At 38.5% G+C, this 26,764-nt stretch overlaps 2 protein-coding genes across 6 annotated transcripts; both read left to right on the forward strand.

The window, feature by feature from the left end:
- The first annotated feature begins 1,222 nt into the window (after positions 1 to 1,222).
- Positions 1,223 to 10,325, forward strand: bdh2 (3-hydroxybutyrate dehydrogenase, type 2). Of its 3 annotated transcripts, none has more exons than XM_059337460.1 (10): positions 1,223 to 1,285; positions 3,745 to 3,835; positions 5,081 to 5,159; positions 6,707 to 6,803; positions 7,668 to 7,776; positions 8,111 to 8,171; positions 8,328 to 8,441; positions 8,818 to 8,876; positions 9,032 to 9,123; positions 9,913 to 10,325. In XM_059337460.1, the coding sequence occupies exons 2-10, from the start codon at positions 3,764 to 3,766 to the stop codon at positions 9,935 to 9,937; spliced, it is 708 nt and encodes a 235-aa protein (XP_059193443.1). In that variant the 5' UTR covers positions 1,223 to 1,285; positions 3,745 to 3,763; the 3' UTR covers positions 9,938 to 10,325. The 3 variants fall into 3 exon arrangements, with proteins under 3 accessions (XP_059193443.1, XP_059193431.1, XP_059193438.1); XM_059337448.1 differs by having other exon boundaries at positions 1,224 to 1,285; positions 9,032 to 9,124; positions 9,925 to 10,325; XM_059337455.1 differs by having other exon boundaries at positions 1,251 to 1,285; positions 3,748 to 3,835; positions 9,032 to 9,124; positions 9,925 to 10,325.
- Positions 10,326 to 10,375: 50 nt separating this feature from the next.
- On the forward strand, positions 10,376 to 26,755 carry si:dkey-162b23.4 (sodium/hydrogen exchanger 9B2). Of its 3 annotated transcripts, none has more exons than XM_059337421.1 (13): positions 10,376 to 10,515; positions 12,887 to 13,152; positions 13,930 to 14,131; positions 14,385 to 14,555; positions 16,576 to 16,718; positions 17,052 to 17,179; positions 19,050 to 19,225; positions 19,658 to 19,764; positions 20,177 to 20,326; positions 20,502 to 20,610; positions 23,372 to 23,508; positions 23,749 to 23,971; positions 24,958 to 26,755. In XM_059337421.1, the coding sequence occupies exons 2-13, from the start codon at positions 13,018 to 13,020 to the stop codon at positions 25,017 to 25,019; spliced, it is 1,743 nt and encodes a 580-aa protein (XP_059193404.1). In that variant the 5' UTR covers positions 10,376 to 10,515; positions 12,887 to 13,017; the 3' UTR covers positions 25,020 to 26,755. The 3 variants fall into 3 exon arrangements, with proteins under 3 accessions (XP_059193404.1, XP_059193419.1, XP_059193411.1); XM_059337436.1 differs by having other exon boundaries at positions 23,749 to 23,932; XM_059337428.1 differs by having other exon boundaries at positions 10,392 to 10,515; positions 12,866 to 13,152.
- The last annotated feature ends 9 nt before the right edge of the window (positions 26,756 to 26,764 follow it).

The raw sequence follows: 26,764 nt of genomic DNA on the forward strand, positions 1-26,764 counted from the left end.
AAAACAGCTGGCAGGCCGCTCCAGCCTTTGGCGAATGGAAAAATGTTCATACATATTTTATCATTCAACAGACCCCGTCTGCCTTTCAACAGACCACATTTCAGTCAGTCACAGTTTGTTGAGTGTTTATTATTATGGTAATCAAACTGACTTGCCAAGGAATGATCATGTCCGCGAGCTTTTGCAGTGCTTCTAATCATTGTGCCAAGCTCTGATAAGGTGAATGAACACATAAATTTTTCCATGCATCTGCACAATGTTATTTATTGTACTTCGAATGTGATGGAGGTTAATATAACTAGCTATTCCAATACAGAGTAATTATGGCAATAAATAAAAATAATAATGCACTTTCTACAAATTCCCATTGTTGGAAAAAGCAATTATGGACTGTTTTGAGTCAGGAATCTCACATATAATACTGACCACAGGGTAATGTTTCCAAAAAGCCAAAATGAACAGGTCACGCTTGAAGGACGCCAGTGGAAGATAATTGGTACTGAGATTGAAAAGTAACGAAACATAAAGTGAATCACCAGAAGCAATAAAAATTCCAGTATGATTTATAAGTCATGGTGCCTTATATGAAAAACAGAAACGTTAAGTCTTAAAGTTATTTCTTGACTTTAAAAAAAAAATAAGTTTGAAATGTGGCATTTGGTTGTTATAGGAATTTTCAAACCAACTAAATGCCAAATTTCAAAGTAAAGAATGAATTTCCATGCTTAAACTTCAGGTGTGCAATGAAGGATAATTTCAGTTTACACAGCCAGTTATTGAATTCAATTCCATATTGTCTTTTCTTTTTATACAAACCATTAACCCTTAGTTATAATAAAACTTGGCCTAAGAAGAACTTTGCACAGATCTCAAAGGTGAATGTCCAATTCTTTCCGAAGATAGTTGATTTTATTAACAAGAAAATTCACGCTCACTATACGAGTCAACTCCTGCATGTTTAAAGGACCTTATTAATAGTTGCTGTAATGGTAGCATATGCTTGCAGGAAACTCTAAGAACTGCTTTTAACACACCTGAAGTTGTAGTTTAAAAATGTACATGGTCGAATAAATATCTTGTAGGAAACAAATACTTAGATTTAACTAAACGTGCGTCTGCCGGAAAAAGAGGACACTGCACTCTCTTGCTCTCAATTTCATCTTCTCAAATTACAAACTGCTGTCTGCACACTTCCTGGTCGAGAACCAATAGCGATGCAAGCAGAAGGTCACATGAGGTGCTCCTTCTGATCTTTGACGTGCCGCGTGTCCGACCTAAACAGAGGGTGAGTTGTAAGAATAATAGTTCTTTCCAAACTTGTACTAAACTTTGCAATGAATGAATAGTAAATGTAAACATTCTACAATATAGGTCGTCACATTTTGTTTAGCTACAACCTGACTTTTCCCGTGCTGCAATAATTAAGTGTAGGGTTTTTGCGTTAAAAAAACGTGTTATGCAACAATCTGAGTCAAAGAAACCAGTCAAAGTATAAGAGAAAGTATCAATCAGAGCTGCAGCATTATGCAGACCTGTACAGTAGCAGAAGAAATATTCTTAACCTTTATCAGAAGAAACAACAATAGCAGCTCAATGCAAATTGAAAAAACGCGTGCCAGTTAACACCTGAAAACAGTCAAATCCATAAAAATATGTGTATAGCAGTGGCTAAAGTGCAGATAGAAGTTGCACGCTCCTTATAACAAAACTTGCGTGTGAATTCTCACGTTTTTATTTTTCACTATTCAAGTAATCGAGTGATAGCTGCCTGAAGTCCATGGGTGCAAATAGGAGGATATTAGGAACCCTAATAGCTCTATCGGCGTCCCTGTGATGGTGCCAATTTGCCAAAATGGGTTGTTTCTATTAAGTCAGAAGGGTGTCACACAGGGTCGAAAACTGCTGTGCCAGAGAATCTAGACGAGTTAACATCTGCACATGCTTTGTGAAGCGCAGCAGGGATCTAGGAACTGATGTAGAGTAGTAGTAGGCCTATGTAGGGATTTCAAAATAAAGCTTACAGTGTCTTTTTTAAAGGGCTGTTTTCTTTTTTCTGTAAGTCGCTTTGGATAAATGAGTCTGATAAATGTAAATGTAAATGTGATTGTCAATCATATTAATGTCCTTTAGCCACTGAGGCAGCCACTGTAAGGTTATACTAGATAATTGCAGCTGCCACTGTCATTCATTTGTGCATTATTAAAGCCTAAATCCTGACCAAACGCAGAATCAGTATAGTTTTTATAATCATTGCACAGAAGTACAGCAAAATTAAAAAGAGCAGCTCTGGTTTTAGTGCAACAGAATACAATAATTTAAACATAATTAAAAAAAAGAAAACATGTAAACAAAGGACAAGAAGAAGAAGGGGGAGCAGCAGGTGGGGATATTTACAGGGACAGAATGGGATTTACGAAAGTTTGACTTAATGAGTGCTCAAACAGGGATTTTTTACTCTTTTACTCAATTTCATTCTTCAGCATGTGAGAGATCATCAAACCTATTACATATATACTTATTGGTATTAATGTGTCTACACATAAAAAATCAAGGGCCTTGACACTCTGATTTAACTTTTTAAATAAACAAAGTAAAGTGGGCAAAACCTGACTGCTGCTTTGCTGTAAATTTTCTTTGAACACATCACTGTCTGTAAGATAAAATTATCTCAATGCCAGGAATATGTCTTTCGGAAAAACAGGCAAGTGGCACTGGAAAGCTTTGCTTTTAGTTTACTGTACTTTACTTTAGACTGGTGTTGAAAAGTAAAGTCAAATGTGGAACAAAGGGGTGAAGCAAAGGTGAGCTGAGGCTGACTGAATTCAGTGCGAGCCACCTGTGAGAGCACCCGCCTGTCAATCAAAGCAGCCATGCCCTTAATGATGCATAAACTTAAGCCTTAATATGAATTAAACAGGAATGGGGAAATTGCTACAGGCACAAAATGTTTTTTTCTGTAAAGTCAGTCATTAAACATGGCAGTCAATGAGGATTAAGTCCCCTTTCGGAGCCTATCTCAAGTGGACAGTTGAGGAATTTAACAGTTTTGGCACTTCAGCTTTTGGCTTCACTTTTCAGCCCCAGCAGTTGCCACTTGGTCACACACAGGCCATTATTGGCTTGGTGATCCATTCAGTCATTCAGAAGTTAGCTGGCTCAGCTGGTGGCAGTGTCAGTTGGTAGAACATTAGAATGAAACAGTGGTTAACTTCTCCTTAAAGATATAACATACAATGACACATTTCCTCATAAGGGCTGCTACTGCAGACAATGTGTCATTGTGAGTGATATTGTAATAAAACCAACATGCATATTTATGGCCTTAGACTTTGCAACTATCTGTTATTATGGACTCCTGTCCAATGAATTCAGATTGTTTTGATCTGATACTGTACCACATAAGCTCTGCTATAGGTTTCATGCTACTTAATAATACATGGGGGGTCTAATATGATTCTTTTCTGAAGCTGTAGTTTGTAGGTGCAGTAAACAAGTGTGAGATTGATAGACGCTTCAACAGAAAGCACAGAATTTTATTATCAAAAATTTGCTATATTTTCATTAAAAAAAGTGTTTTGTACACATTTATTCTTCATTATTGCAGACGCACAGATGAAATAATCTTATAAGCACATTTTAGGAATCAGCAGGAGATTTTTATTCAAGAAAGAGAGCCTTTTTCATCAAAATGAACTTGTTATTAATGTGCAATTCCCTTTTTGTGTTTGTTTGTTTTGATCACAGCAGCAGTGAAAGGTGCACTATGGGCCGCCTCGACGGGAAAGTGATTGTGTTGTCTGCTGCTGCGCAGGGGATTGGACGTGCTGCAGCAATAGTAATGAGCTCTAATAAGAACTCCTCACTGATACATTTCCCACAAAATCACAGAGGAAATTGGTTATTGAATAGCTTGTGGTGTCAAAGCAGTGTGTATTTTGACTTCATTACATATTTCAGACAGTTTTTGTGCAATGCAAATAATGCTGCTGACATCCCTTTGTACCTTATATCTTCTGTAATAGCTATTTGAAAGTGTAGCACTGCATCAGTAATAGGTTAATGATAAATAAATAAATGATAAATGATACTTTTACCCCATTTTTTGTTACCAAACAGGGGAAAAAGCTGAATTCTACAAAGAAATGAACACATTTTTATTATACAATTTTCCAGAATACATTGTGTTATAGAAATAACTGTTTTCAACCTACATGAAGAGTACAGACTTTTTGTTGTGTATGTTTCCAATATGCTACATTCATGCGCCTTGAATAAGTGCTGTAATGGCAGTTCTTGAGATGATGCAAACACAGCTTCAGGGTAATCCTTGTGCACAATCCTCTGGGGATGTTCTTGCCAAAGAGATAGCAAAACACTTGAAATTCTCACATATATATCCTTGTCAAGATTGGGTCATCACACATCCATTCCCTTCAAGTGATGTCTTTAACACAGTGCCTTGTATTACAGGGATTTTGGTTTTGTGTGTAGTGTGTGTGAATTACAATACAGAGTGGTCTATTTACGTCACACATCATTAGGTTCAAATTACATAGTATTAAAATTGCATATGGTGTGAGAGGTCTATGGAGCTTTTCCCATTTAAACCTTTAAAGGTGCATTTTGCTGCTCTCTGGTTAATGATGCAGTCAGTCCATCAGTGACCAGCTAAGCGGAGGTGGAATGAATTTATTGCGAGGGTTGAAGGATTCAGGTAAAAAATTCTATCATTATAAGGCTATAGATAAGTGGTAATGAGATCTCAGCGTCAGCACTGTGACCTGAATTATTGTCTGAAGTCAAAGGAAGTAATAATGTGCATTCAGGCAACCATTCAGATATAAAGATGAAGTAGAAAAACTAACCTGTCTCTCACTTTTACCAGCCTTCAGTGGCTTTTTTTTAACAAAAGAGCCATAGCCATTTTGGAATTTAAACACATTTCTTTGAATGACAGGAACAAACCAAAAATTGTTTAACTTCTAATACAAGAGAACACTGAGCTGCCTGTTTTTATACCTTGACATGTGCAGACTCTCTGGAATTGCATAGCACTGACTCAAGTCTTTCAACTATGCAGGCATTTGCAAAGGAGGGAGCTCAAGTCACAGCAACAGACATTAATGGAGAGAAGCTGAAAGAGCTGGATGGCATTCCAGGTAAGATTCAGTTCTGTTGGTGTGAGGCTGCCCTCTGCTGGGTAACCAGTGTGATGCAGGCAGCATCCCTTAGGCATGTTGTTGCTTTTTTCAAATTATTTAACAATTTGATCAGGAGCCTAACCTCCGTAACTTGGTAGAATAGTCGCTTTAGTTGCTCTAAGTTCTTGGAAAACATTGGGGAAAACACATTGGGAATCATACAGTGTCACAGAATCATGTCCCCCTCAGTCTGCACCTAGGGGCCAAGAATTATCAGTAACAAAACTAATTTTTCCATCAACCAATTTCTATTTGCATGAGAAAAGCTTGATGGAAACACTAAAATTTGATAAAACTTTCGAAAATGTGCATGAAAGTTTTTATGCTCGCTGGAGGTGGTTTTTGTCTTTTTCGAAAAAACAGTCAATTTGCTAAAAAGGAAATGGAAACTTTTTTTTTCTGAATAAGTTCTGACGCAGTGGACATTTAACCCACATGACTGATCAGCTGTTTCTGCTCAGCTGGTCAAGACGAGCTGACATGAAAGAACAAAGTTGCCCAATTGAATCCAATTCCTCAACACTTCTCTCCATTTTCTCTTGTGGGTGGCCAAAGTTTTCTGATTAGCAACCTCTTTTTTGTTGTTGTTTCCCTCTCACGTAATCTCTTCTTCTACTGTTTACTGACAGATTATTTTACAGCAATACATTACACTGCCATCTTCTGACCAAAGTACGTTTATGCAGCTTTGTTTATTTTTCTGATGGAAAGGTACTGGAAACATACTTTTTTGTAAAAAACAAAACAAAAAAATCAACAACAAAAAATCATAATCCAGTAGAGATTTCATTAATTGATATGATATTTCAATATCGATGTGCTACACCCTGGACAGGTCTTCAGACTATCGCAGGGCCTACAAAGCTAACCACTGCACCACCGTAGCGCCCCAGTTTAGTTTATAATGTATAAGTGATATACTGCTCACTGATCTCCTCAATCAATACTATCCTATCTAGCAATATTTAGTCAGTTGACAGCCAACTAAGACCTACTAAACCATGCTGTCTCCATCTTATCAGAACTGATAATTATCACAAAGAACTGTATGCTCATATTTTTTAACAGCATCTTCAACATATATCCCTTTTAACAAGTCTTTAAGTTATTTTAATTTATTTTATAGCTTTGTATTTGCCTTGGCTCTAAACAACTTCAAAATGTCAAAATGATATTTAAATTGCTGTTTGTAAGCAGTCAGTGATACCTTTGAGAAACAGAAAATTGTGGCTCAGTAGGACGAGGTTTGAAAAAAACAGCTCATCAACACGCTTCCCTCTCACAACCCATCCTATCAGGTAGCTCACAAGAAAACCACTTCACCTCTAACTGCTTTTCTGTGACCGTCAACTGGCCTGCAGAAAAGAATTGAGGTTGTACAGCTGTGACTGACTGCCTTATCTTAAACTAATATCTATTGCAATAAAATGTTAAATACTAAAGACAAAAATAATCTGGACTTTTTTCTCCACAAATAAAGCTCTACTTTTTCTCTTTACCAACAGGGATCAAGACTAAGGTCGTGGATGTAACTAAGAAGGACCAAGTCGAAGCCCTAGCCAAGGAACACGACCATATAGATGTCCTGTGCAACATTGCTGGGTACGTTTTCCGTCTTTCCTGTATGTTGTGCTGAATTACCAGATTGCTTATATTGATCAACTCTGCTTAGTAAAAAATAGAATAACATCAGACTTAATCTTGTGAATCAATGAGCCACAGTGTTGCACTGGGCGACGTGTTACTTCATTAACTCCTCCAAGGAGGTCTTTTTTTCAGCTCGGTTTGTAAATCTGTTTGTCAGCAGGATTACGGCAAAATCATTGGCCCAAATTTAATGAAACTTGGGGGACGAGTGCAGTGCCACCAGCGTGTCCAGATGTTTTAGATAATTACATTTTTTTTACCATTTATACCCAAGGCACATTTATTCAGCCCATAGTTTTAAAGATTTACTTGTCAGTGGTACAGGCAGACAGGCACGGGAAGTCAGAAAGTATTAGTGTTTGGTTTTGTCTTTTAATGGGATTTGTTTATAATAACAAATCCAATAAATATTGCCAGCCTTGTCCTTTAACATACATGCATGCAGTTTGGATAGTGGTTCTACTTGTTTTGCTGTCCCCACATTAAGCATGTTTATCCATTGCCTGCTTAACAACATTTCCAAAATCCCTATACCTTAAGGTTTAACCTCTACTTGACCTTGTGTCAATCTCCTTAACAACGGTCTCTAAATTGGCCCCTTGTTTGGCTCAGTCAAATGTTGAGGGGGTTAACGCAGCAGTTGGACCAGCATGTATTTCCTGTTTAATAATTGTATTTCAAATCATCACTTGCACTCTTGTTTATGATTCAGATTGATTGACATTAAAGGTATTTTATCTCCTAGCTAAAGCCATATGTATAGTACTATCCTTTGTGATACCGTGAGATCTAAGTTTACATCTCATGTACTGTATGCAGGTTTGTGCACCATGGTTCCATCTTGGAGTGTGAAGAGGCCGACTGGGACTTCACAATGAATGTGAACGTGCGCAGCATGTACCTCATGTCCAAGGCTTTCCTACCTAAGGTGACCTTTGCCCTCTTTACCAAATGCTGTTCCTGAGAGAATGAAATAGGTGCTATTATAAATTGAGTGACATATGCTTTTCTTTTGTTCTCATCCTTTGTCCACTGGGATTAGCTGTATTACTCTGAGCCTGTGACATGATGGGCAGTGACTGCCCAATCACTAATCCAGCTTTAGCCGCAAACTAACCAAACCATCTCAAAGGGCACTTTAAAGCTTGGATCATAGCATGTTTCCCGTTAATTTTATGAAAACCATTGCATATTTTTTCTCCTACTTTTACCATTTATATTCTGCTAATATGCCACCTTTCTAACTTGTTTTGTCACTCTAGATGTTGGCAAAGAAGTCAGGAAACATTATTAACATGGCATCTGTTGCATCAAGCATAAAAGGTAAATCTTCCGATGCTTGTAGAACAACATTTATGCCCAATTAAAGGGACATTAAGTCGTTGAAGTATGACCATGTTCATTGTAATCCTCTTAGCTCAGATAATTGCTCTGCGTGTGTGTCCATGTGTGAGTGACATATGTGTTTCCTCGACACAGGTGTTGTGAACCGGTGTGTCTATAGTACCTCCAAGGCTGCAGTGATTGGGCTCACTAAATCTATTGCCGCTGATTTCCTTGAGAAAGGCATTCGCTGTAACTGTGTTTGTCCTGGTAAGTTTATAACGCCCTTCAAAATAAAACCAAATGTCTTCAAGTACTATATAATGTTAATAGCTTCTGAACAATATCTAACAAACACAAAATGTACTGAAGGAGTCCTTAAAAAAAAGTACACGGATGTTTTGAGAAATATTCTCATTCCATTTGGGTACATTATGTATTTAAAATATATACAAGCCTTGAGTTTGTTCATTTTAAAGCCAGTCTAAATGGCTGCAGTTCAAACTCATCAGGGTTTTTGGAACCCATTTATATGTATGTGGTCATCAAAATCATTTAATTTGTCAAAGGGAATTTATATTTCTCTATTCAGTATTAGAATGAGGTTTTACAGAAAATTGAAGGTTCCTTTTTCCTGATTTCTCAGGTACCGTTGATACTCCATCACTGAGGGGTAGGATCCAGGCCCAACCTGATCCAGAACAGGTACAGTCGGCTCTGATTTACTCTACCGTTTTCTTTAATCTTAATCTGACACTAATGCCTGCATGAGTCATCAAACAGGTACATCTTGTCTTGGTTTCCACAAGAAGAAATCCTAGATATTGGAGATAATGAATGATGCAACTCTATCTCCTCAGGCTTACAAGGATTTCATGGCAAGACAGAAAACTGGCAGAATGTGCACAGCTGAAGAGGTGGCATTCCTGTGTGTATACTTGGCCTCAGATGAGGTGAGTCCTTTGCAGATCATCATACGCATGTAACAGTACATCCACTTCCTGCAGAGTTTGCAGGACCTTATATGCACAGAGGTCCAGGTACTTTTTATTCAATAAATGTGAGGGAATTTGCAGCCTAGTGGGAGTTAGAGGGAATCCATAAATTCCTCACTGTAACTCTATCATGTTACAGTGAATTCTTGGGAAAACGTTGTGCATGTTAAATACATCATGGCAAATCCATTATGTATTGAAGTAAATGGGGGTGATGTTTAACAGCAAAATATCCGTTTACAATCTCACACTGCAGTATAATCCAAGTCTCGTTTTTTTTCTAGTCGTAATCTCAGTACCCACATAAAAACCTGCATTTTTGCTGTAATCTTATATTAACAACACTTTCACCACTACCATCTCATGCTTGTGCAGGCACACTAATCAAATAGTGATCTATTTAAGGCTGAAGTATTGCTTTAACAAAGTAAAAATATATGTTAATAAGAAATAAAGGATTCAGCAGAATTGTATTTCCTGCAATGTGGAGAATGGTAAATGCTTTAGATCCTCATGGTGGGAAATAAAATTTACAATGTTTTTCTTACAATTTTAAATTATCAAAAGATTTTACAAACTCTATTTTTGGTGTGTGATAAAAAAGATTCCTTGCTACTTCTCCTAGTGTATGTAGGCTATGCTTAACCCCAAAGTAAACGTTTAATGTCCCAAATGTATAAATGCAGATAAAGTTGCTGTTGATTGCTTAGCAGTGAAATGATATCCCAGTGACCTGATGTTCCTTGGCTCCTTCACAGTCTGCCTATGTGACTGGGACGGAGCATATCATCGATGGAGGATGGCGACTGTAAGAAAACGGTTGGAGGCTTATTATAGCAGTAGTGGAGACTTCTCTTCTAATTTGAAGCCAAGATTTAAAAAAAAAAAAAAAAAGAAAAGTTTTTGATTTTGCATATTGTGTTTATATATTCTGTGGGAGAGATTTCCCATTCTTTAAACTCAAATATATGCTGCAAATGCCAAAATAGTAATATGCTGACTGACACTGTAATAAACTGACTAACACAGCTAACTAACTAACTGGTGTTGTCAATTCATTATAAAAAGATCCATTGCTAAATCATTTAAAAAGAAATCTGTGAATTTGATTAATGGTGAAATATGTTTAATTGTTATTAAAATGTCTTCATCACAAATACCTTTGAGTGGCTTTTCTGTTTGACTCAACTTACTCCCCCCTCAGCCAAGCAGCACTCCTGTGCTACATACATACTTGGACATCACTAATCCGCCTCATTCCCAATTCCCAGCTGCTCTATCTGCCTCTTGGCTGCCAGAAACGCTGCACACTTGAGGTTAACACGCGATGGCCATGTTTACGATATGAGGTGAGCTGTTTTTTCCCTTTAAATACATTATATATTGTGGTAGCCCTGTCAGAGCCTCTCTCTTGCTAGCTACTGTGCATGTGGAGCCAGTGTGGAGAGTTCACTGACAGCTGTTGGTCTGGAGCACACACAGACAGCTACTGTCAAGGAATCCAATATCGGACAGGGCTTCCCTCTCGAATTTAAAACCATGTGTGTCGGACAGAAAGGTTGAATTGTGCATTTCTATTGTCACCGAAATCAGGGTTTAATCGGTGACCGGGTCCATTTTGCACTGAAGGGTCGCTTCACAGCTCATTAGTTGCCGTAGCAATACAGTCTGAAGGCATTGGCGTTAATGTATCGTGAATCTGACGTTATCTGCAACCTAACGTTGTTTTGTATAAACGGTTTTCAGTTAAAAAGCCAAGCTAATATTTGAACCACTTTAAAATGAGGGGATATGTTGCAAGTTATGCTGGTTAGCTTCCCCTGCTGAGGAAGCATGTCCTTGTCCGATAATGGGTTCATCGGTATGGTTTATCTTGAGGCGTGGATTTATCTCTTCACTAGCTAATGACTTCAGCTAGTTGTGGTTTTGTGTGAGCGCCGATGAAGCTGTACACTGAACCAAACGCAACTCAACCTCCAAAATTTGCTTTGCTGGCTAGCTAGATGGCCACAGATGCTAGTTGGATAGGTATGCTGTTGACAGTTCCTGGTAAACTCTAACATACTTGCCCTAGCAACCGCTAGCTAACTAGATGAGCCATATGGTCGAGCTGTAAGCATTGATTAGTGTGGTCTGTTCGCAAGTGGATTAGCCGACGTCTGTTGCCACAAGCAACTGTCAAAACATTGTAGTAGCGTTGCTTTACTTTAAATCACTTGTGCAGTCAGCTTTGTGAAATGTATGTCAACGTTTGTGTGTAACATAGCTTGAAATTAAGGTATTAAGAGCATAAAGTTGGATAGCTAATTGTGCGTTTGAATGAGCTGACCTGAATACAGGTCAGTCACTTTAAAGTAGTAAGACATGTTAAAAACACAGCACCCAGTAGCCAGTATGTAACAGTTAGCTACACATTAGCCTTATTAGATCCTCATTTAGACAATCATGTGACCTGGTTTGTTTACTTTGTGTCCTTCCTATGTTCTCCAGATTCATCTTGGGAACATGACAGAGGGTGGTGCTATGTTCTACATACTGTATGTGCTCTCCCAGGTTCCTGGGTCCCATGTTTCCCTGCTCTAAATAGCACAAATTGCCAAAACTTCTAAACAGTTACTGGCTATATGAGCACTTTATTGCACTTACTATAAACACACTTCTTCTTCTTCTTCTTCTTCTTCTTCACTTTTCAGTTATAGCACATGCTCTACACGACTTATTATGATAGGTAGTTAATATTTACCTTCTAATATTTTATATAGTTATTTCAGTGTTTTATTTTCTGTCTTTGATGTGGATATTATTGTGTGCTTTGCTGGACAGTATGTTCTGTAAGCTACTGGGTACCTGAATTTTCCATAGGATAAATAAAGTATCTATCAGTCTGTCTAGCAGAAATAATCTGTGATGACAATATTGTGGACAATATAGTGAATTTTTGAGCTGAAATGAAAATAGACTTTTTCTATTATATGTGAGTTGTGCTTCTATTTTGCAACAACATTACTATGCAAATATACTCAAAAGGCTGTTTTCCAAAGCAAATACATTTATTTCAGAATACTTAACAATAGTGTACATTATATCAACCACTTATAGAAATTAAAACTGGAAATAAACTACATACTACAACAACATATTCATTCGTTATTCATTTTAATTTCAGATTTACAACCAAACATCAGTCTCTGCACTATAATTTCTGTATTAGCGTTTACCGGGAAACATACAAGCTGTTACTGATAGATACCTATGTTGGTTCTACTTCATAAACACACTAGGGATCTGGAGAAAGATGTTCCCCAGCTGTGTTATAGGTTAATATGACTTGGGATAGGGTTATGGGTTTCAGATAATATTTATGAAACACATCAATGTGAAACCACCCAAACACAATACTTAGGAACTTAGGACCCTGGGAACATAGGACCATGACTATATAGGATCATAGGAACATAGATACACTCCAGTTTTCTTTTCCCTTAGTAACACGTCCTGGTCAGACCCAATTCAGTATTTGTTTAAGTAAATTCAACTTTTTTTTTTTTTTAAATGGACATCATCAATGTAAAGCCTATATTATGTTTGGCAAAACTGGGCAACTTATCATTTCATGCCATGCCAACTTCCACACCTGTACCAACACCACTGTTCTCCAGTATTTATTAAGTCAACATTATTTGTTTCTCTACTGATAAGACCAACGTGTTCCATGAATAGGAGCCTGCCGTCAGAGCTGGACTTACAGAAGCAGAAGTGAAGGAACTGCCCATCAATGGCCAACCCCACCCCTCGGCTTGATGTACTGTAAGAGAGACGTGAGAGGACCAGAAATACTGTAGCTGATTGCCATGGAGGACACACAGCCAAAGCCTCCTACCCCGGAGCCCAGTCCAGCACCTAGTCCAGCACCAAGTCCAGCACCGAGTCCAGTACCCAGCCCACTGCTGGACAGAATTCCTATACCTACAGCAAACCATGTGGAGGTAAAAATATTTTATTCATAAGAATCGCTTATGCTTTCTGTTATATTCGGTTATATTCAAGCCTGAAAATATACATTGATTCTTAATTAAAAAAAAATACAATGTTTATATTTATTCAGTAAGAAACTTTAAGCTACATATAAAAGATGTGGTTGTTGTCAAGTGGCTCTTCTTCTTGTCTCTCTCAGTCCACTGTCTTGTTTATCTACTTATACCTTTTTAATATGCTGTTCTTTAACCTTGTAATATTAATTGCTCGCCTACGATAATTTGTTCATCATTTGTTGCTGTTATCCTAATGAGAGAGTTAATTCAAATGCAGCCTGGAGGGAAAGTCGAGCTCAACTACCCACCTGAGCAGTATGACAATAGAGGGTGTTCTGTAAGTCACAGTTATCAGCAAATTCATATCTTCCCTCTATTATTTGCCAAGAAACAGCAGCCTGTAATCTGCTGGTATGACGTACCTCTGTGTCAACAGCACTGATAGGGCATGATACTTAATAAGGGTTCAGCAATTAAAGAGGCTACAGGGACATCTACAAGTTTTCTAATCTTTCCATTCGAAATTCATTTATATTTGTCAGAGTGACATCTGATGTCCTGTGTGAGAGGTCCCATGTATAAAAACATGGCTATACACTAATCTGAATATTAATCCATCTGATAAAGACACAGGTTTGGTTTTATTCATAAAAGAAACATATCAAACAAAACACAATGTCCAACAGGCAAATGTGACCTGTAATCGTCCATATTCTGATCTTCCTTCTCCAGCACCTAAACGTCAACCAGATCCAGGTGGTTGTACGGCGTTGCTCCAGTCCAAATGTCACGGAGGAGACCACCTATTTTATTCCTCGAAACCCTGTAGTCGATGCTGGCACTAACACAGACCCGCCAGTGGTCTGCTGCCCCTTGCTCCACAGATTTTGCCCATGTCCACCAAAAGGCCTTCTGGCCTCTCTTGTTACTAAAGGTAAGTGAGTAGGGTCTCCAGCTGGCTCAGTGAGTTACTACTAAGGAAATGTATTGCATGTCAAGCTCTTCTCTTACAAAAGACTGAAAAACTGCAGATAACATTAGTATCTTGTGTCTTTGAATTACTAGATAGTAAAAAAAAATGTAGTTATAACACAATAGAAATATATGTAATCATTTCTTCATCAAACATCATATTGTTACATGACATGACGTTATCACCAAACATCAGCGTCCTGTTTTCTCTTCAGTCCTTCTGGCAGCTGTGCTCTTCGGGGTGGTGTGGTCTATCACTCAGAAAGAGTGTCTTCCAGGGGGAAACCTGTTTGGCATCACAATCCTCTTTCTCTGTGCACTCGCCGGCGGTAAATTGGTGTCTTTCATCCGTCTGCCCAGACTTCCACCATTCCCACCTCTCCTCGGTAAGGCTGACTGTTTATACACAGCTTTATTTCATATTTTATTACACAGATGCTTCCACCAGGGGGATGTTTAGTAAAACGATACATCATATTTCAGTGTTAAAACAGCCTATTTGACAAAAAACAAGACAATTTTTTCATATACTTGTTCAGAATGATTAGACAAAATATTTAAAGGATCACTTATTATTTCCAGTAATTTTTTTACTGGTGTAGCAGATTGAGTAGTCATATATTTCAGCAAGATCAGGGCATATTTCTTAGTGGTTCATCAATGGCAGGTTGAGGATGTTGTAGTGGACGCACTTTGTGCATTCAGTGAGCCATATCTCTCACTTTTTCTGCTAATTCTTCGGCCTAACTGGTAGAGGTGGGGGAAAAATCGATACAGCATGGTATTGCGATATTTTGTGTATTTTGTGTTTGGAGTTCTGGCAGGCCGGCAGTATTTTTGCTGTTTTACGAAGCCGTAGCAGGCTCACTTTTAGGAATATAGTGGTTATACCGGTTCATGTCAGGAAGTTGTCGAAATGACGCTGCAAAGTTTGGCTTTTTTTATATTTCATTAAAAAAATTTGCATTGAAGCTTAAAGTTGAGGAAACTTTGATAAATGCTGCAGTCGTTGACGTCCAAACATGTTTGATATCAGTTCAGTTCATTGTGGAGAAATAAAAAGACTGAAGTGAGATGAATAGACTGAGAATTTTCTCTTATTTGACAAAACAATTCTTGATTGTATTTAATTTTGTGGACAAAAAATGCAGTTAAACAGTAAAATCGCAATATATTGTATCGCAATACTCACCATATCGCAAAATGCTTAAAATCACAAAAATATCATATTGTGACTTAAATATCGGGATTAAAATTGTTTCTTGGGGCCTGCTGATTCCCACCTCTACTAACTGGCTACTTCAGCTGTCTCCAGTTTGTCCAGTTGCCTAAAAAATGTATGTACATCTCATTATTTCTCCCTTTGTAAAGAAACGCACAATGTACAGAAAATAACAGATACCTACAAATTGATAACAGCCCTACACTGAGTATATGAATTGTGTTATTACCATATTAATAACTGCATAGTCATTTGGTGACTTATAAGAAAGAAATCTCCCGAATGAGTAATTTAACCTTTGTCATTGATTGTAAAAAGGACATAGGGTCAAACAAGAGCTCCTGATTAACTGTACAACCATGTTACTCACTTGTTCCGTTCTTAGTTAAGTACACATTTGCTGCTGGTGCTTGGTGATGGGCTGCCATATTTGTGTAAATAACACTGGTTTGATATAAATCACAATATTTATCAGAAGATGTGTTTTTTAACAATTGGTTTAAATGTAATATGATGTGGATTCCTAGTGTTATGAATCTGAAACCATAAGCCACCAGCTGCGCCCTTAAAAAGATAAAAATCAAGGAAGCTAGAGCCACTCCTAATTGGCAAATAACGTCAAAAGGTAGATTGAAGTTCAACTTAGAAACAAACTCGAAGATCTGTCTATGTAAACTACATTTTCCTGTGTTTTTCATCAAGCGTGTATTTTTGTTTAGCAGTTATATGTCTGTTCTTAAGTAAAACATTAGAAGATTGTGGTCAGCCTGAAGGTGAAAAGTGAAGTACTTTACTTGTTATAGTTCAATACTGGTCATGAAAGAACACATTTATAGCTGTAATCCTAAATATCTTAAATGTAGCATACTTTTCACATATCTTAATAATGTAGTGTAAGATTGTAATGTAATATTCTCAGTCAAGCTGCATGTTTTGAATAGAACAATCGGCACTTGACTTGTGAATATTTGAGTGAATGTTTGGATAATGTTATTGAAACTTGAGTTATTAGTACTGCAAGACAGCAGCCACAGTCCCACAGTGAGTCTCAGGTATCCAACATAAGCACTGTAAGTTCTAAAAGCATCAGGTGGGCTTTATTCTGGTTCTGTATCTGTGTGAGAGACAGTGCTACAGGATCACCTTTCCTCTCTCACACCCTCTGCTGTGTTGCTGTGTTGCAGGTATGCTGCTGATGGGTTTCATGCTGAGAAACATCCCAGTTATAACAGACGGGGTGTTCATTGACTTCAAATGGTCCGCGTCACTGAGAAACATCGCTCTGGCTGTCATTCTGGCTCGAGCTGGTCTGGGGTTAGATCCCTCGGTATGCTACAAACTCCACTTTTGAAGCTTTTGTGTCTGCACACAGAAATGTTTAAAGAGCTATTACAATTACGTGCTAGTCTCTTCTTTCCACTGATATGATATGAGAAAAAGAAAACAAAAATGCAAGCCCTGGACAAGATGCCACCAGCTAATGTTTGGTATTATCGCCTTAAAGCATATCTGTCAAGTTTTCAGATGTTCCAGTCCATTAATCAACAAATCACTAATATGCATCACTGTGCTTGTTAATTCTCTCTATAACTCTGTAGAAAAAGTTGATTAATCACTGTGACAAACTCTTAAATTATGTACTGTGTGTTTCTGCTGTCAGGCTCTGAGGAAACTGAAATCTGTGTGTGTTCGTGTGGCGTGTGGCCCCTGCATTATAGAGGCTTGCACAGCGGCTCTGGTGTCTCACTTCCTCATGGACTTGCCCTGGGTGTGGGGCTTCATCCTAGGGTAAGTACAACACTTATTTCTCTCCCACTCCATCTACACTAACATTATTGTTAGTGTGGCTTCGTCTAGTTTTACTTAAAACGCACACTTCAATTATGGAGCGTGAGGATGTAGTTGACGCGTGTCTTAAGCCAAAAAAAATCCACAGTTTCTTTCTTATGGTTTATTGAAAACCTTTCGTTTGAGCATGACAAACAATAAACTGCAGCAATCCAAAAAAGAATAATAATTATGAGCACGGTCAAAAACTAGTGTGCTCTCCTCGTCTCCATAATCTTAATTAAAACAAAGTACGCAATTTTGACGTTACACACATCTCAGCCAATAAGAAGAGTGCAATTACTACGAACCAGTAGGCATTCCTACAACCTCAATAAAGAACTATGAACTATGAACTACAATTCTGAATTATTTATCAGCTTCTCCACAATGTACAAAATGGCTCTAACAATTATTTCTGTGATTTTTTTTTCCATTAGAGATATGTAGGGAGTAAGAGAGAGGTGTGACATGTGACAAAGTTCCCCTAAAGGAATTAAACAGAGGACAGTATGAGCCTTAACCACAAAGCCAAACAGATACCATTTCAATTTCAAATTAAAAAAAAAAAAAATTTTATTAAAAAAACAAGTGATGTAGTAAATGCAGGGAACTTGGAACCAATAAAGATGCTGTTAAAGATGAAAAAACAATTATAAATTCTGGCACTTTTTGGCAGAGCAAGGAGGCAAGTTATATGAAAAGCCCTTATCAGAGTTTAAGACTCGGACGACTTTTCTGTTGTTCTTATATTACACTTCCATTATCTGCTGTGTGAGCAGAGGGAGGAGGAGCAGACGGTTCAGCTCCTCGACTACAGGAGCTGAGCCAGATTGTAGCAGGGTGAGAATGCCAAGTCTGTCAAGACGCTGAAGGTTGAACTTTGATGACAAAGATAAATTAGGCTGATACTGTACCACACTGTACTGACAAAGAACACGTTCCCATGAAGCAGAGAACATAAAACCGGCTGTTCCTTGAGAATCACTAGGTCACATTACAACCTGTTATCAACCAAAAATCTAACGAATCCAGACTGTAAGAGGAAGAAGACACTCAGTAATGAAACTGACGTTGAGTAAATGTGATTTTCCAGAGAGGCAATACTGAGGTCACAGGAAAAAAATAAATATATATATATATATATTAATTTAATGTATAACTATAATAATCTATAGTGCATATATTTATTTTTTAATTTTCCACAAAGTAAAAAATGTATCTTTTCTTGCATTGGAAAAACATTTTAGGATTTTAAAATAAGAACAAATGTGGATACAAACAAAAACAACAATAGGATATTTGTTAGTGTAGGGCTTCTGACTAATGACGACAAGATGGATGATGAACTATGGCCTTTTTTTCTCATTTAACACACAAAATAACAGCCTTCATATTTCTGCACCGTCAGTTTTCCCGCTATAAGTAGTTGAAATGGAACTTGTGTTGCTTATCAGTAATTGAAGGGTGGATGGGAGCCAGTACAAATGTTTATGTACTGTCCCACTCAAATGTACATTTTTGAGGCTAGTGGCATTTAAGAACACAGAATTTAGAGTGTATTAATTTTCTGTACATTCTTTTTAAATATTTTTTTTTGCAAAATTTGAATGCAGCAAAATGATGATTGTTAAAGAATCAAAATCACTGTCTAATTCAGGCCCGGTAACACATCTCAGCTACAATGTAAACAGCATTTCATGCTGCAGGAATGCCTCCTGTTTGCATTTCTCTCAGTGTATTTCAAGGCTGATGTTTTTCAAAGTTCTCCACAGGCAGTTCTTGATTTTATGTTAATATATATAGACATGATGTGTCCTCCACATTGCAGCTTTGTGCTGGGTGCTGTGTCTCCAGCAGTGGTGGTTCCCTCCATGCTGCTGCTGCAGAAGGACGGTTATGGCGTGGAGCAGGGCATCCCCACCCTGCTGATGGCAGCAGGCAGCTTTGACGACATTCTTGCCATCACAGGGTTCACCACATGTCTTGGCATGGCCTTCGCCACAGGTAACCTGTAGATATATGTTTGCGTGTGTGGAAAGGTGATAAAAAAAACAAGAAGTGCTGATTTGAATGTTCCTTTCTTGAAATGCAACACCACCTTATCTCCAGGGGAGTGGCAGCAGTATACTGCAGCGTATGTCAGGACTAAAAAGCATATGCAATGAGTAACTTCTATTTGTAATTTGTCAGGAGCTCAGCAGAGGGTGTGAGAGTGCTGTTTACTCTTGTTAAAATGTTTTATTGTGCCAACTCACTGTGCAGTGACTCAAGTTCACCACAATGTAAAGCCACAAAACTATATGTAAAGCATAAAATAATAGCACCAATGATTACTCAGATTAATACTGTCATATTAATTCTCCACACATTTTTAGGATGGTTTGTTGCACGTATTGTAATCAAATAATTGCATATTTTCTCTGCTGATTCTTTCAGGCTCCACTTGGTTTAACCTCCTTAGAGGTGTACTGGAAGTAGCTGGCGGGTTGGTTGCTGGGATTCTTATTGGCTTCCTCATCCAGTACTTTCCGAGTGTTGATCAGGTAGGCATGGTTTCACAGTAATACCATGTTAAAAGCTGGTTTTACTGTTCCTCAGCCTTCCTTACGCCACTTGACACCACAGCTTGCGTGTGAATACTTGGGAAGAGCCAACAAAAGCTTGTGTGTTCCACTTCTGATTTGAAATTAAAAACGCTAAGGACTTTTGATGAGAGCATTTTGGATTCATCTAAGTGAGGAATTGTCCAGGAATACAGTGGAAGATTTTCTGGGTCATGAATGTCCTTACATAACAGATGATTTTTAATAGCCTGTCAGACTCAAGAGCTGTCACGAAACAATTCTGCATACAAGTACATTTTGAAGATTAGATGTAAACTGTCATGAGCTACCTAATAACTAATATGATGATATGAACATGTTCTATGTCTAATCATTGCCTTTTTTTCCCTAGAAACACGTAGTAATGAAGCGCTCCTTCTTGGTGCTGGGTCTGTCTGTCTTTGCCGTGTTCGGCAGCGGTGCGGCTGGGTTTCCTGGCTCTGGAGGCCTCTGCACTCTGGTGTTGGCATTCCTGGCTGGCCTCGGCTGGGGGTCAGAAAAGGTAGCAACATATGCATGCCATATCTGTTGTACATACAGAAGTGTTTTTGAATATAATTATTCAAGCATACTGTTTACCACCCTACGGTGTTGTACAGGAAGTTCTTCATTGTCTGCACTGCTGCATGTTGAAGATAACCTTTTTAAACATTTCTGCGTGTTCTGTTTGTCTTTAGGCACGTGTGGAGGAAGTGGTGGGGTGGGCGTGGGACGTGTTTCAGCCTCTACTCTTCGGACTAATAGGAGCCGAAATTCGAGTCTCTCAGTTGGATGGACACACAGTTGGTGAGACGACCACACACATACATACACAAAACAACACAGTGAGGTGGCTGTTATCGTTGTGAGAAATTCAAATGTGGCTGTATGAATGTAAATTTATTTCCATAGCCAAAAAATGAAGCCCAGGAGATTTTTTATCTCTCTGGCTGTGTCCAGTAAATATTCAAACCTGATTCTGTGTTAGCACTCGCATACTGTACATCCGCGAAAGGTCTTGTATGAGAGTTGCTTGGGAAACAGACTTGAGATTTCTCCCAAAGAGTAGTCTTATTTGAGCCAGTTGCAAAAGTGGCAAAAATAACATATATTGTTGTTGTGCAAGTTGCTGTAACTAAAAAACTTCTACTAAAAATACTTACTATGGACAAAATCATGTCAGAAATTTTGCAGGTGTCACTGTGATGTGATTCTAGAGCATCATCTGCCTAATGTTTAATTCACACCACCAGGCCTGGAATTTTGTCATTTTAGGGGCAAGGCCACTTGGCCTTTTGTGTTGTCAATTTTTTGAGGGCACAAAGGCCAAAAGCCAGGGCACCAAGGCCATAAAATGAAACAATGATTTTAGGTCCATGTTTATATTGAAACTAATTCAAGGACTAGTAATGACGCTTCTGAGGAATATTGGAGTCTTGGTTGAAACTGTCAAGCAGGTAAAGAAACATCTCCATGTAAAGTAAAATGCATCAACCTCATGCTCTTTTGAGAGCTAAATGAGAGCAAACACCTCACATAACATTTTTCACAGTCGGGAGATACCATATTATAGAATCTTTGTTATCCTATACTGTGTCATTTCTAATCGCTGTCAACATGCTTTCCACTAGGACATGGAGTAGCCAGTGAGTGTGGAAAAATAGCTTTTCCATAAAAGCCCAAATTTGGTGCCTCTCACAAATTCTAATGCAACTATTCCTTCATATACACTCATCTTGCATATTTTAAGAAGTATTTTAAAGGAGAATAAAGGTTATTGTATATTTTATTTAAGGCATTTTATTTTGACAGTCTTCTTGTAAATTATGTGGTCGATTTGTGTGTAAGTGGGTGAATGCTCGCATGTCTCGGAGGACCGAAAGGTGGGTCGGGGTTTGACTGACCGACGGCTGACAGACACTCTGCTGAGCAACAGCAACACAACGCAAAAGAACTTTAAATTATAGATCATGTAAAAAAACTTTCAGTAGCTTGAAATGTGACGTTAGCGCAGCACATGAGACTATGTCGGGACAGATTAGAGTGCGTTTGATAAAGTCTCCTTGCTTCGCCGGTGATAGATTTGTGTCGAGCTGTCATTATAGCCCGTTCATGCCAGGCTCGAATCAAACCCACCACTGATGATGAATGTCATCAAAAGAGCCTTTTTTTTCCTTAAAAGTGGCAGGTGTCAAAGTTGTGTTGACAGAAAAGAGACGGACTACAAAACCGTAAAACCAACTGGGGCAGTGCAGGCGGGGCATCAAGGCCACCGTGGCCTCAGGGCAGATATGTTTTTTAAGGGCACGAGGCCAAATTGCTAGGGCACGAGGGCCATGTTCCTGCCCTGCACACCACACACCTTTCAAATTCGTCAGATCGCTGTAGGCTAAGGTTAACACTACACTACCTGTTGTCTTGTCTTGAAGTCGGTGTGGTTGTCACATGACTGACTGGGAACAGGAGGTCACACACACTACAAGATCTTTCACTAGGAGGACTCCCAGGGGAGCGTGTTTGGTCTCCAGACTTTGTTTTGTCACAAAAACTGCAGGACGTTTTGTTCTTTTGTGGGGGAGCTCCAAAAACTGCAAAAAAAAAACTGTCAGCGACTGGAATATCAGGGCTCAAATCATGTAGTGTGTACGAGACCACTGCCATGCCAAGGACCAGCATATAGCATTAGCCGTTGGCGGGGATAATGTGTACATTATAATGGCCAATTTCAAAAGTTTCTTAATATATTTACCTTATTTTTCATTCAGTCACATCAGTCTTTCTTCTCTTAAAAACAGTCCTTGTCATTTCTGTTATAGTATTAACAGTAATCATATTTTCTTCCTTTGTTAGGCCTATTTATTCATTCAATGAGTGTCTTCTTTAATAAATGACATATTTTAAAACCATGAAGTAACTGTGATGCTTTTAAAGGATGAGCTGGTGCAGTGGGCATTATTAAAAGTTCATCTATCCCTCCTCAGACTGCAGGCTGTTCATCCATTTAAAAAATGTGTTCGTACGGTTACAGCTCCAGTCACTTCCAGATGAGCCACTGTACAGATTCTGTACTTGAAATTGTACAGTTTATGACAATGAAACAATTAGTAAAGTGACACATGGAGTACGATAAATAAATTCACTGGTAGAGTGGGTTTAATTGTTGCTGCTGCTGTCTTTAGTGAAATATATGACTTGAAAATTGTGGACATTTACTTTAAAGTTGTTTTTTTTTACCAAAAAAGTAAAAAGTTCATGCAAAATCTCCTTAACACTCTGTTGTATTTCCTTTTACTTTATACAGTACGATAAGATGACATGACATGAGGTGTAAGAGGAAATATTCGAAGGTGTACATGCATCCCACTTAGCCCACAAATACAAGATATTTCTAAGTTGGACATTATTTAAGCACCTCTCAGCCAGCCTGTGTTTTTCACCACCCTTGTGCCCCTCCTTACCCACAGCTGTTGAGAGGAAGTCCTGATGATGAAAAAAGGTTGTTTTTTATAGCAGTATAACCAGTATGGTGTAATACCTCTGTATGACTCTTGTCTGTGTGTCTGTGTAGGTCTGGGTATAGCCTCTCTGCTCATTGCCCTGCTGGTTCGAGTCCTGTTCACCTATGTGTGCGTGTTGTGTGCTGGCTTTAGCACGAAGGAAAAAGTGTTCATAGCCCTAGCGTGGCTGCCCAAAGCCACAGTGCAGGTATGTGTCAGTTCTAAAATATTTGTCAGTGGTACACTCATCTTTCTCAGCTTTACTTTCTCCTCCGTTCAGGATTTTTCCAGTAAATTGTTTTTGTGGCACACATCTGCAAATGTTTGTCTTTTGGAAAATACAGACACTGAAATGTTTTTTCTAACTTTTAATGTCCTCTCATTGTGATGGTAAATGTCATTTGTGAGCGAGTATAGAGGAAACACTAAGTGTCCTTTTCCTCATCAGGCAGCCATAGGCTCCACAGCTTTAGACCTGGCCAGGGAAAAGATGGACGAGCAACAGCAGAAGTACGGCATGGATGTCCTGACTGTGGCTGTGCTGGCCATCCTTCTCACAGCCCCTGTTGGAGCTCTTATCATAGGGCTCACTGGTCCTTACCTGTTACAAAAACCAAAGAACTCTACGTGTGGTGAGCGAGTCAAACCCAATTTATCAGCCTTTTTCTTAGGTATGTAAAGTCTTACATTCAACACTTCAACTCCGCTCAACACCTCCGTCGAACCTCGCTTCGCAGTTGTGCTTGAGTAGTGAACCTACTTTCCTGTAGAGCTGTTAGATGCATTCACTCAGATAAGGATTTGCATAGTTGTGGGTCGCTTCTGTTTACCTAGTGCCCTTGTGTCTTTTACATTTACACAATACTGGCATTGTTTCTCTTGCAAGTTAAATGCAAATTTTGCCCATTTTCAACCAGCTTTGTGTCATTGTAGTGTGGATAGTTAATGCACATGAATGGCTTTTGGCTTCCCTCCATGTTGCCCCGCTCATTTGCCGGCCAAGTCTACAGGGTGATGCCTTTTGCATCACAAATGATGCAAGGGAAGCCAAAAGCTGTTTACACTTATATGCTACTTACACTGTGAAGACACAAAGTTTTCAGCCAAACTTTAAAGGAATACTTAACTCCCATAATGATCATTGTATATCTATTAATCGCCCATGAAAACCTTGTTTTTCCACATGTGTCACTGTTCTTGATTAATTGAAGTAAATGGGGTTTAACAACAGCAAAACTAATATTAAAAACATCCATTTACACATTCTTGCACAACTCATGCAGTATAATCCAAGTTTAATTCATCCAGTTGCAATATTTAAAAAGTCACACGCTTCTGTGAATAGTAAGATTTTAGACAAATAAATGAGATTTGGATTATGCTGCATGAGTTGTGCGAGAGAATGGATGTTTTAATATAGTTTTGCTTTTGTTAAACGTTATCTTCATGAATTCAAGTTAACACTTTGAGTAATTGATCTACAAATGATCATTTGGGTGTGAATCATTCCTTCAAGTACACTAGATGAACTGCAGTGCAACTAATGGTTGTACACTTCAGTTTGTTTACTAAAAGGACTAACATGCAATCTGTGTAAAAATGTAAAAGCCTTTTTCTGAAGCTTTCGTCATAACTTTTTTCTCCCTCTGTCTTCCAGGCACTGAGGCGGGAGGTGAGGATGACGATGAAACTCCCGTCACCTATGAGAGCACGCTCTGACGTCACCTGTCTTCACGGAGTAAGCGAGGACATTTAAAGAGACTTCCCAGGTGCTTTCACACCTTAGATGTTTGAGCTTTCCTTTAGCCACCAAGTGGCTCTCTGTCTCGTCTCTCTATCTGCAGGTCAGCTTCTGATGTTTGCCATGCAGAAGAACACATGAATTACTGTATTTATAGCCTCTGGTGGTTTCCAGACCTCAGGCTCCAAACAAATGACCCACATCACAGCATCTGCAGGGTCACGCTGTATGACAGTAGAAGAGAAGTGGTTTTGTTTCTGGTACCAAATTAACTTTCAACCAGCTGTATTTGTGTGAGGCACGAATGCTGTTTACATGTTTGTAGAGGTGGATATTTTTCCTGCCTGTCACATTCAGTGAAATCAACATTTGCCCAATGCTGTGTTCCAATACCCATACTTCCCATACTCACTATACTTAGCTTGAGTACGCAGGGTGTTCCGATTCCGATCGCGGTGAAAAGAAGTGTACCTAAAGGACCCGGATGTTGTACTCATAACGGTCAAAACGCTGAGTGTGGAACGATGTACACTATACGCACTCAACGGCCGCCATCTTGTCTACGTAGCGGAAGAGGCGGAGCCAGGCAGAGCCGTTCAGCTCGAAAAAAATGTTTGTAATGGCGGCCGACGACGCCGGCGCATTTTCCACATTTGCTGCGTTAATGGAGCCATATTGCCGGATTGTAGAAGTAAAGATTAAACAACACAAAATTATAATTTTTTCGCCGTTTAAAGCCGGAAGTTTTTCGCGGGTGACGAGCTGCGGCGGCCGTCGCGAGCATCATTTCCGGTAAGTGCATCACGGAGTATTAGATTTGGAACAACACTCACCTGCTGAAATCTGTGTACTTTGTGAGTGCGGATAGTGTACTGCATTTAAGTGTACTCATGGAAGTATGGGTATTGGAACACAGCACATGTTTATGACAGTTTATCATATTTGCTGCATTTGGACTTGTACAGGTGGTAATGCTGTATTTTATTAGAAGTTTCCTTTGAAGGGATGCATAACTGAATGCACTGATATAGAAATATTTTATTGTTTTAAATTAGACCGAACAGTTGACACACATTTAAGTCTTTAGGTCTTCTGCACGACAGAACAATATTTTTACAGTTGTGTTTGTGTTTTAATAAAATGTGTATTAGCCGTGTCTTGGTGATGAGAACAGTTTATGTAGTTAACAAAAACTCAGGAGAACCATCGAAAATATTTGCAATACTTTCCTCTGATTTATACACAATGCTGCTAAAACGTCCTTCATTTGCTTCATATGCTATGGAAATCATCATGTCCCTTTCAGAAATATTCATATAAACCCATTGTTTGATTGTATGGGAAAGTAAATTTTTCACTTTTGTTACATTTTGATTTTTTATTATTATTATTACAGGCGTATGCAGTGTAACTTTGTGTTTTTGATTTGAATTTGCCTCTGTGTATTATTAGCAATTATTTATGATAAAGTAACAGAATTAAACATTAGTTTTTTACCAGATATTCTTTAAACAATAAATGATAAAACATACCAAGAATTGTTCTCTTGTATTTTGAATGTATTTTAAGAATATATTATTTGGTGGAGCTATATGATTATAATTGAGTCATTGTCCCTTTAAGTCTCAGCTTCTCATTCATTTGCTTTTCATCCATGCTGGCAGCAGAGCTCTGTCTAAAATATCTAAAAGACTATGTAAGATAAATGTATAAATAGAAAACT

Source organism: Centropristis striata, chromosome 1, assembly GCF_030273125.1.
Source record: "Centropristis striata isolate RG_2023a ecotype Rhode Island chromosome 1, C.striata_1.0, whole genome shotgun sequence".
NCBI classification, from domain to species: Eukaryota; Metazoa; Chordata; class Actinopteri; order Perciformes; family Serranidae; genus Centropristis; species Centropristis striata.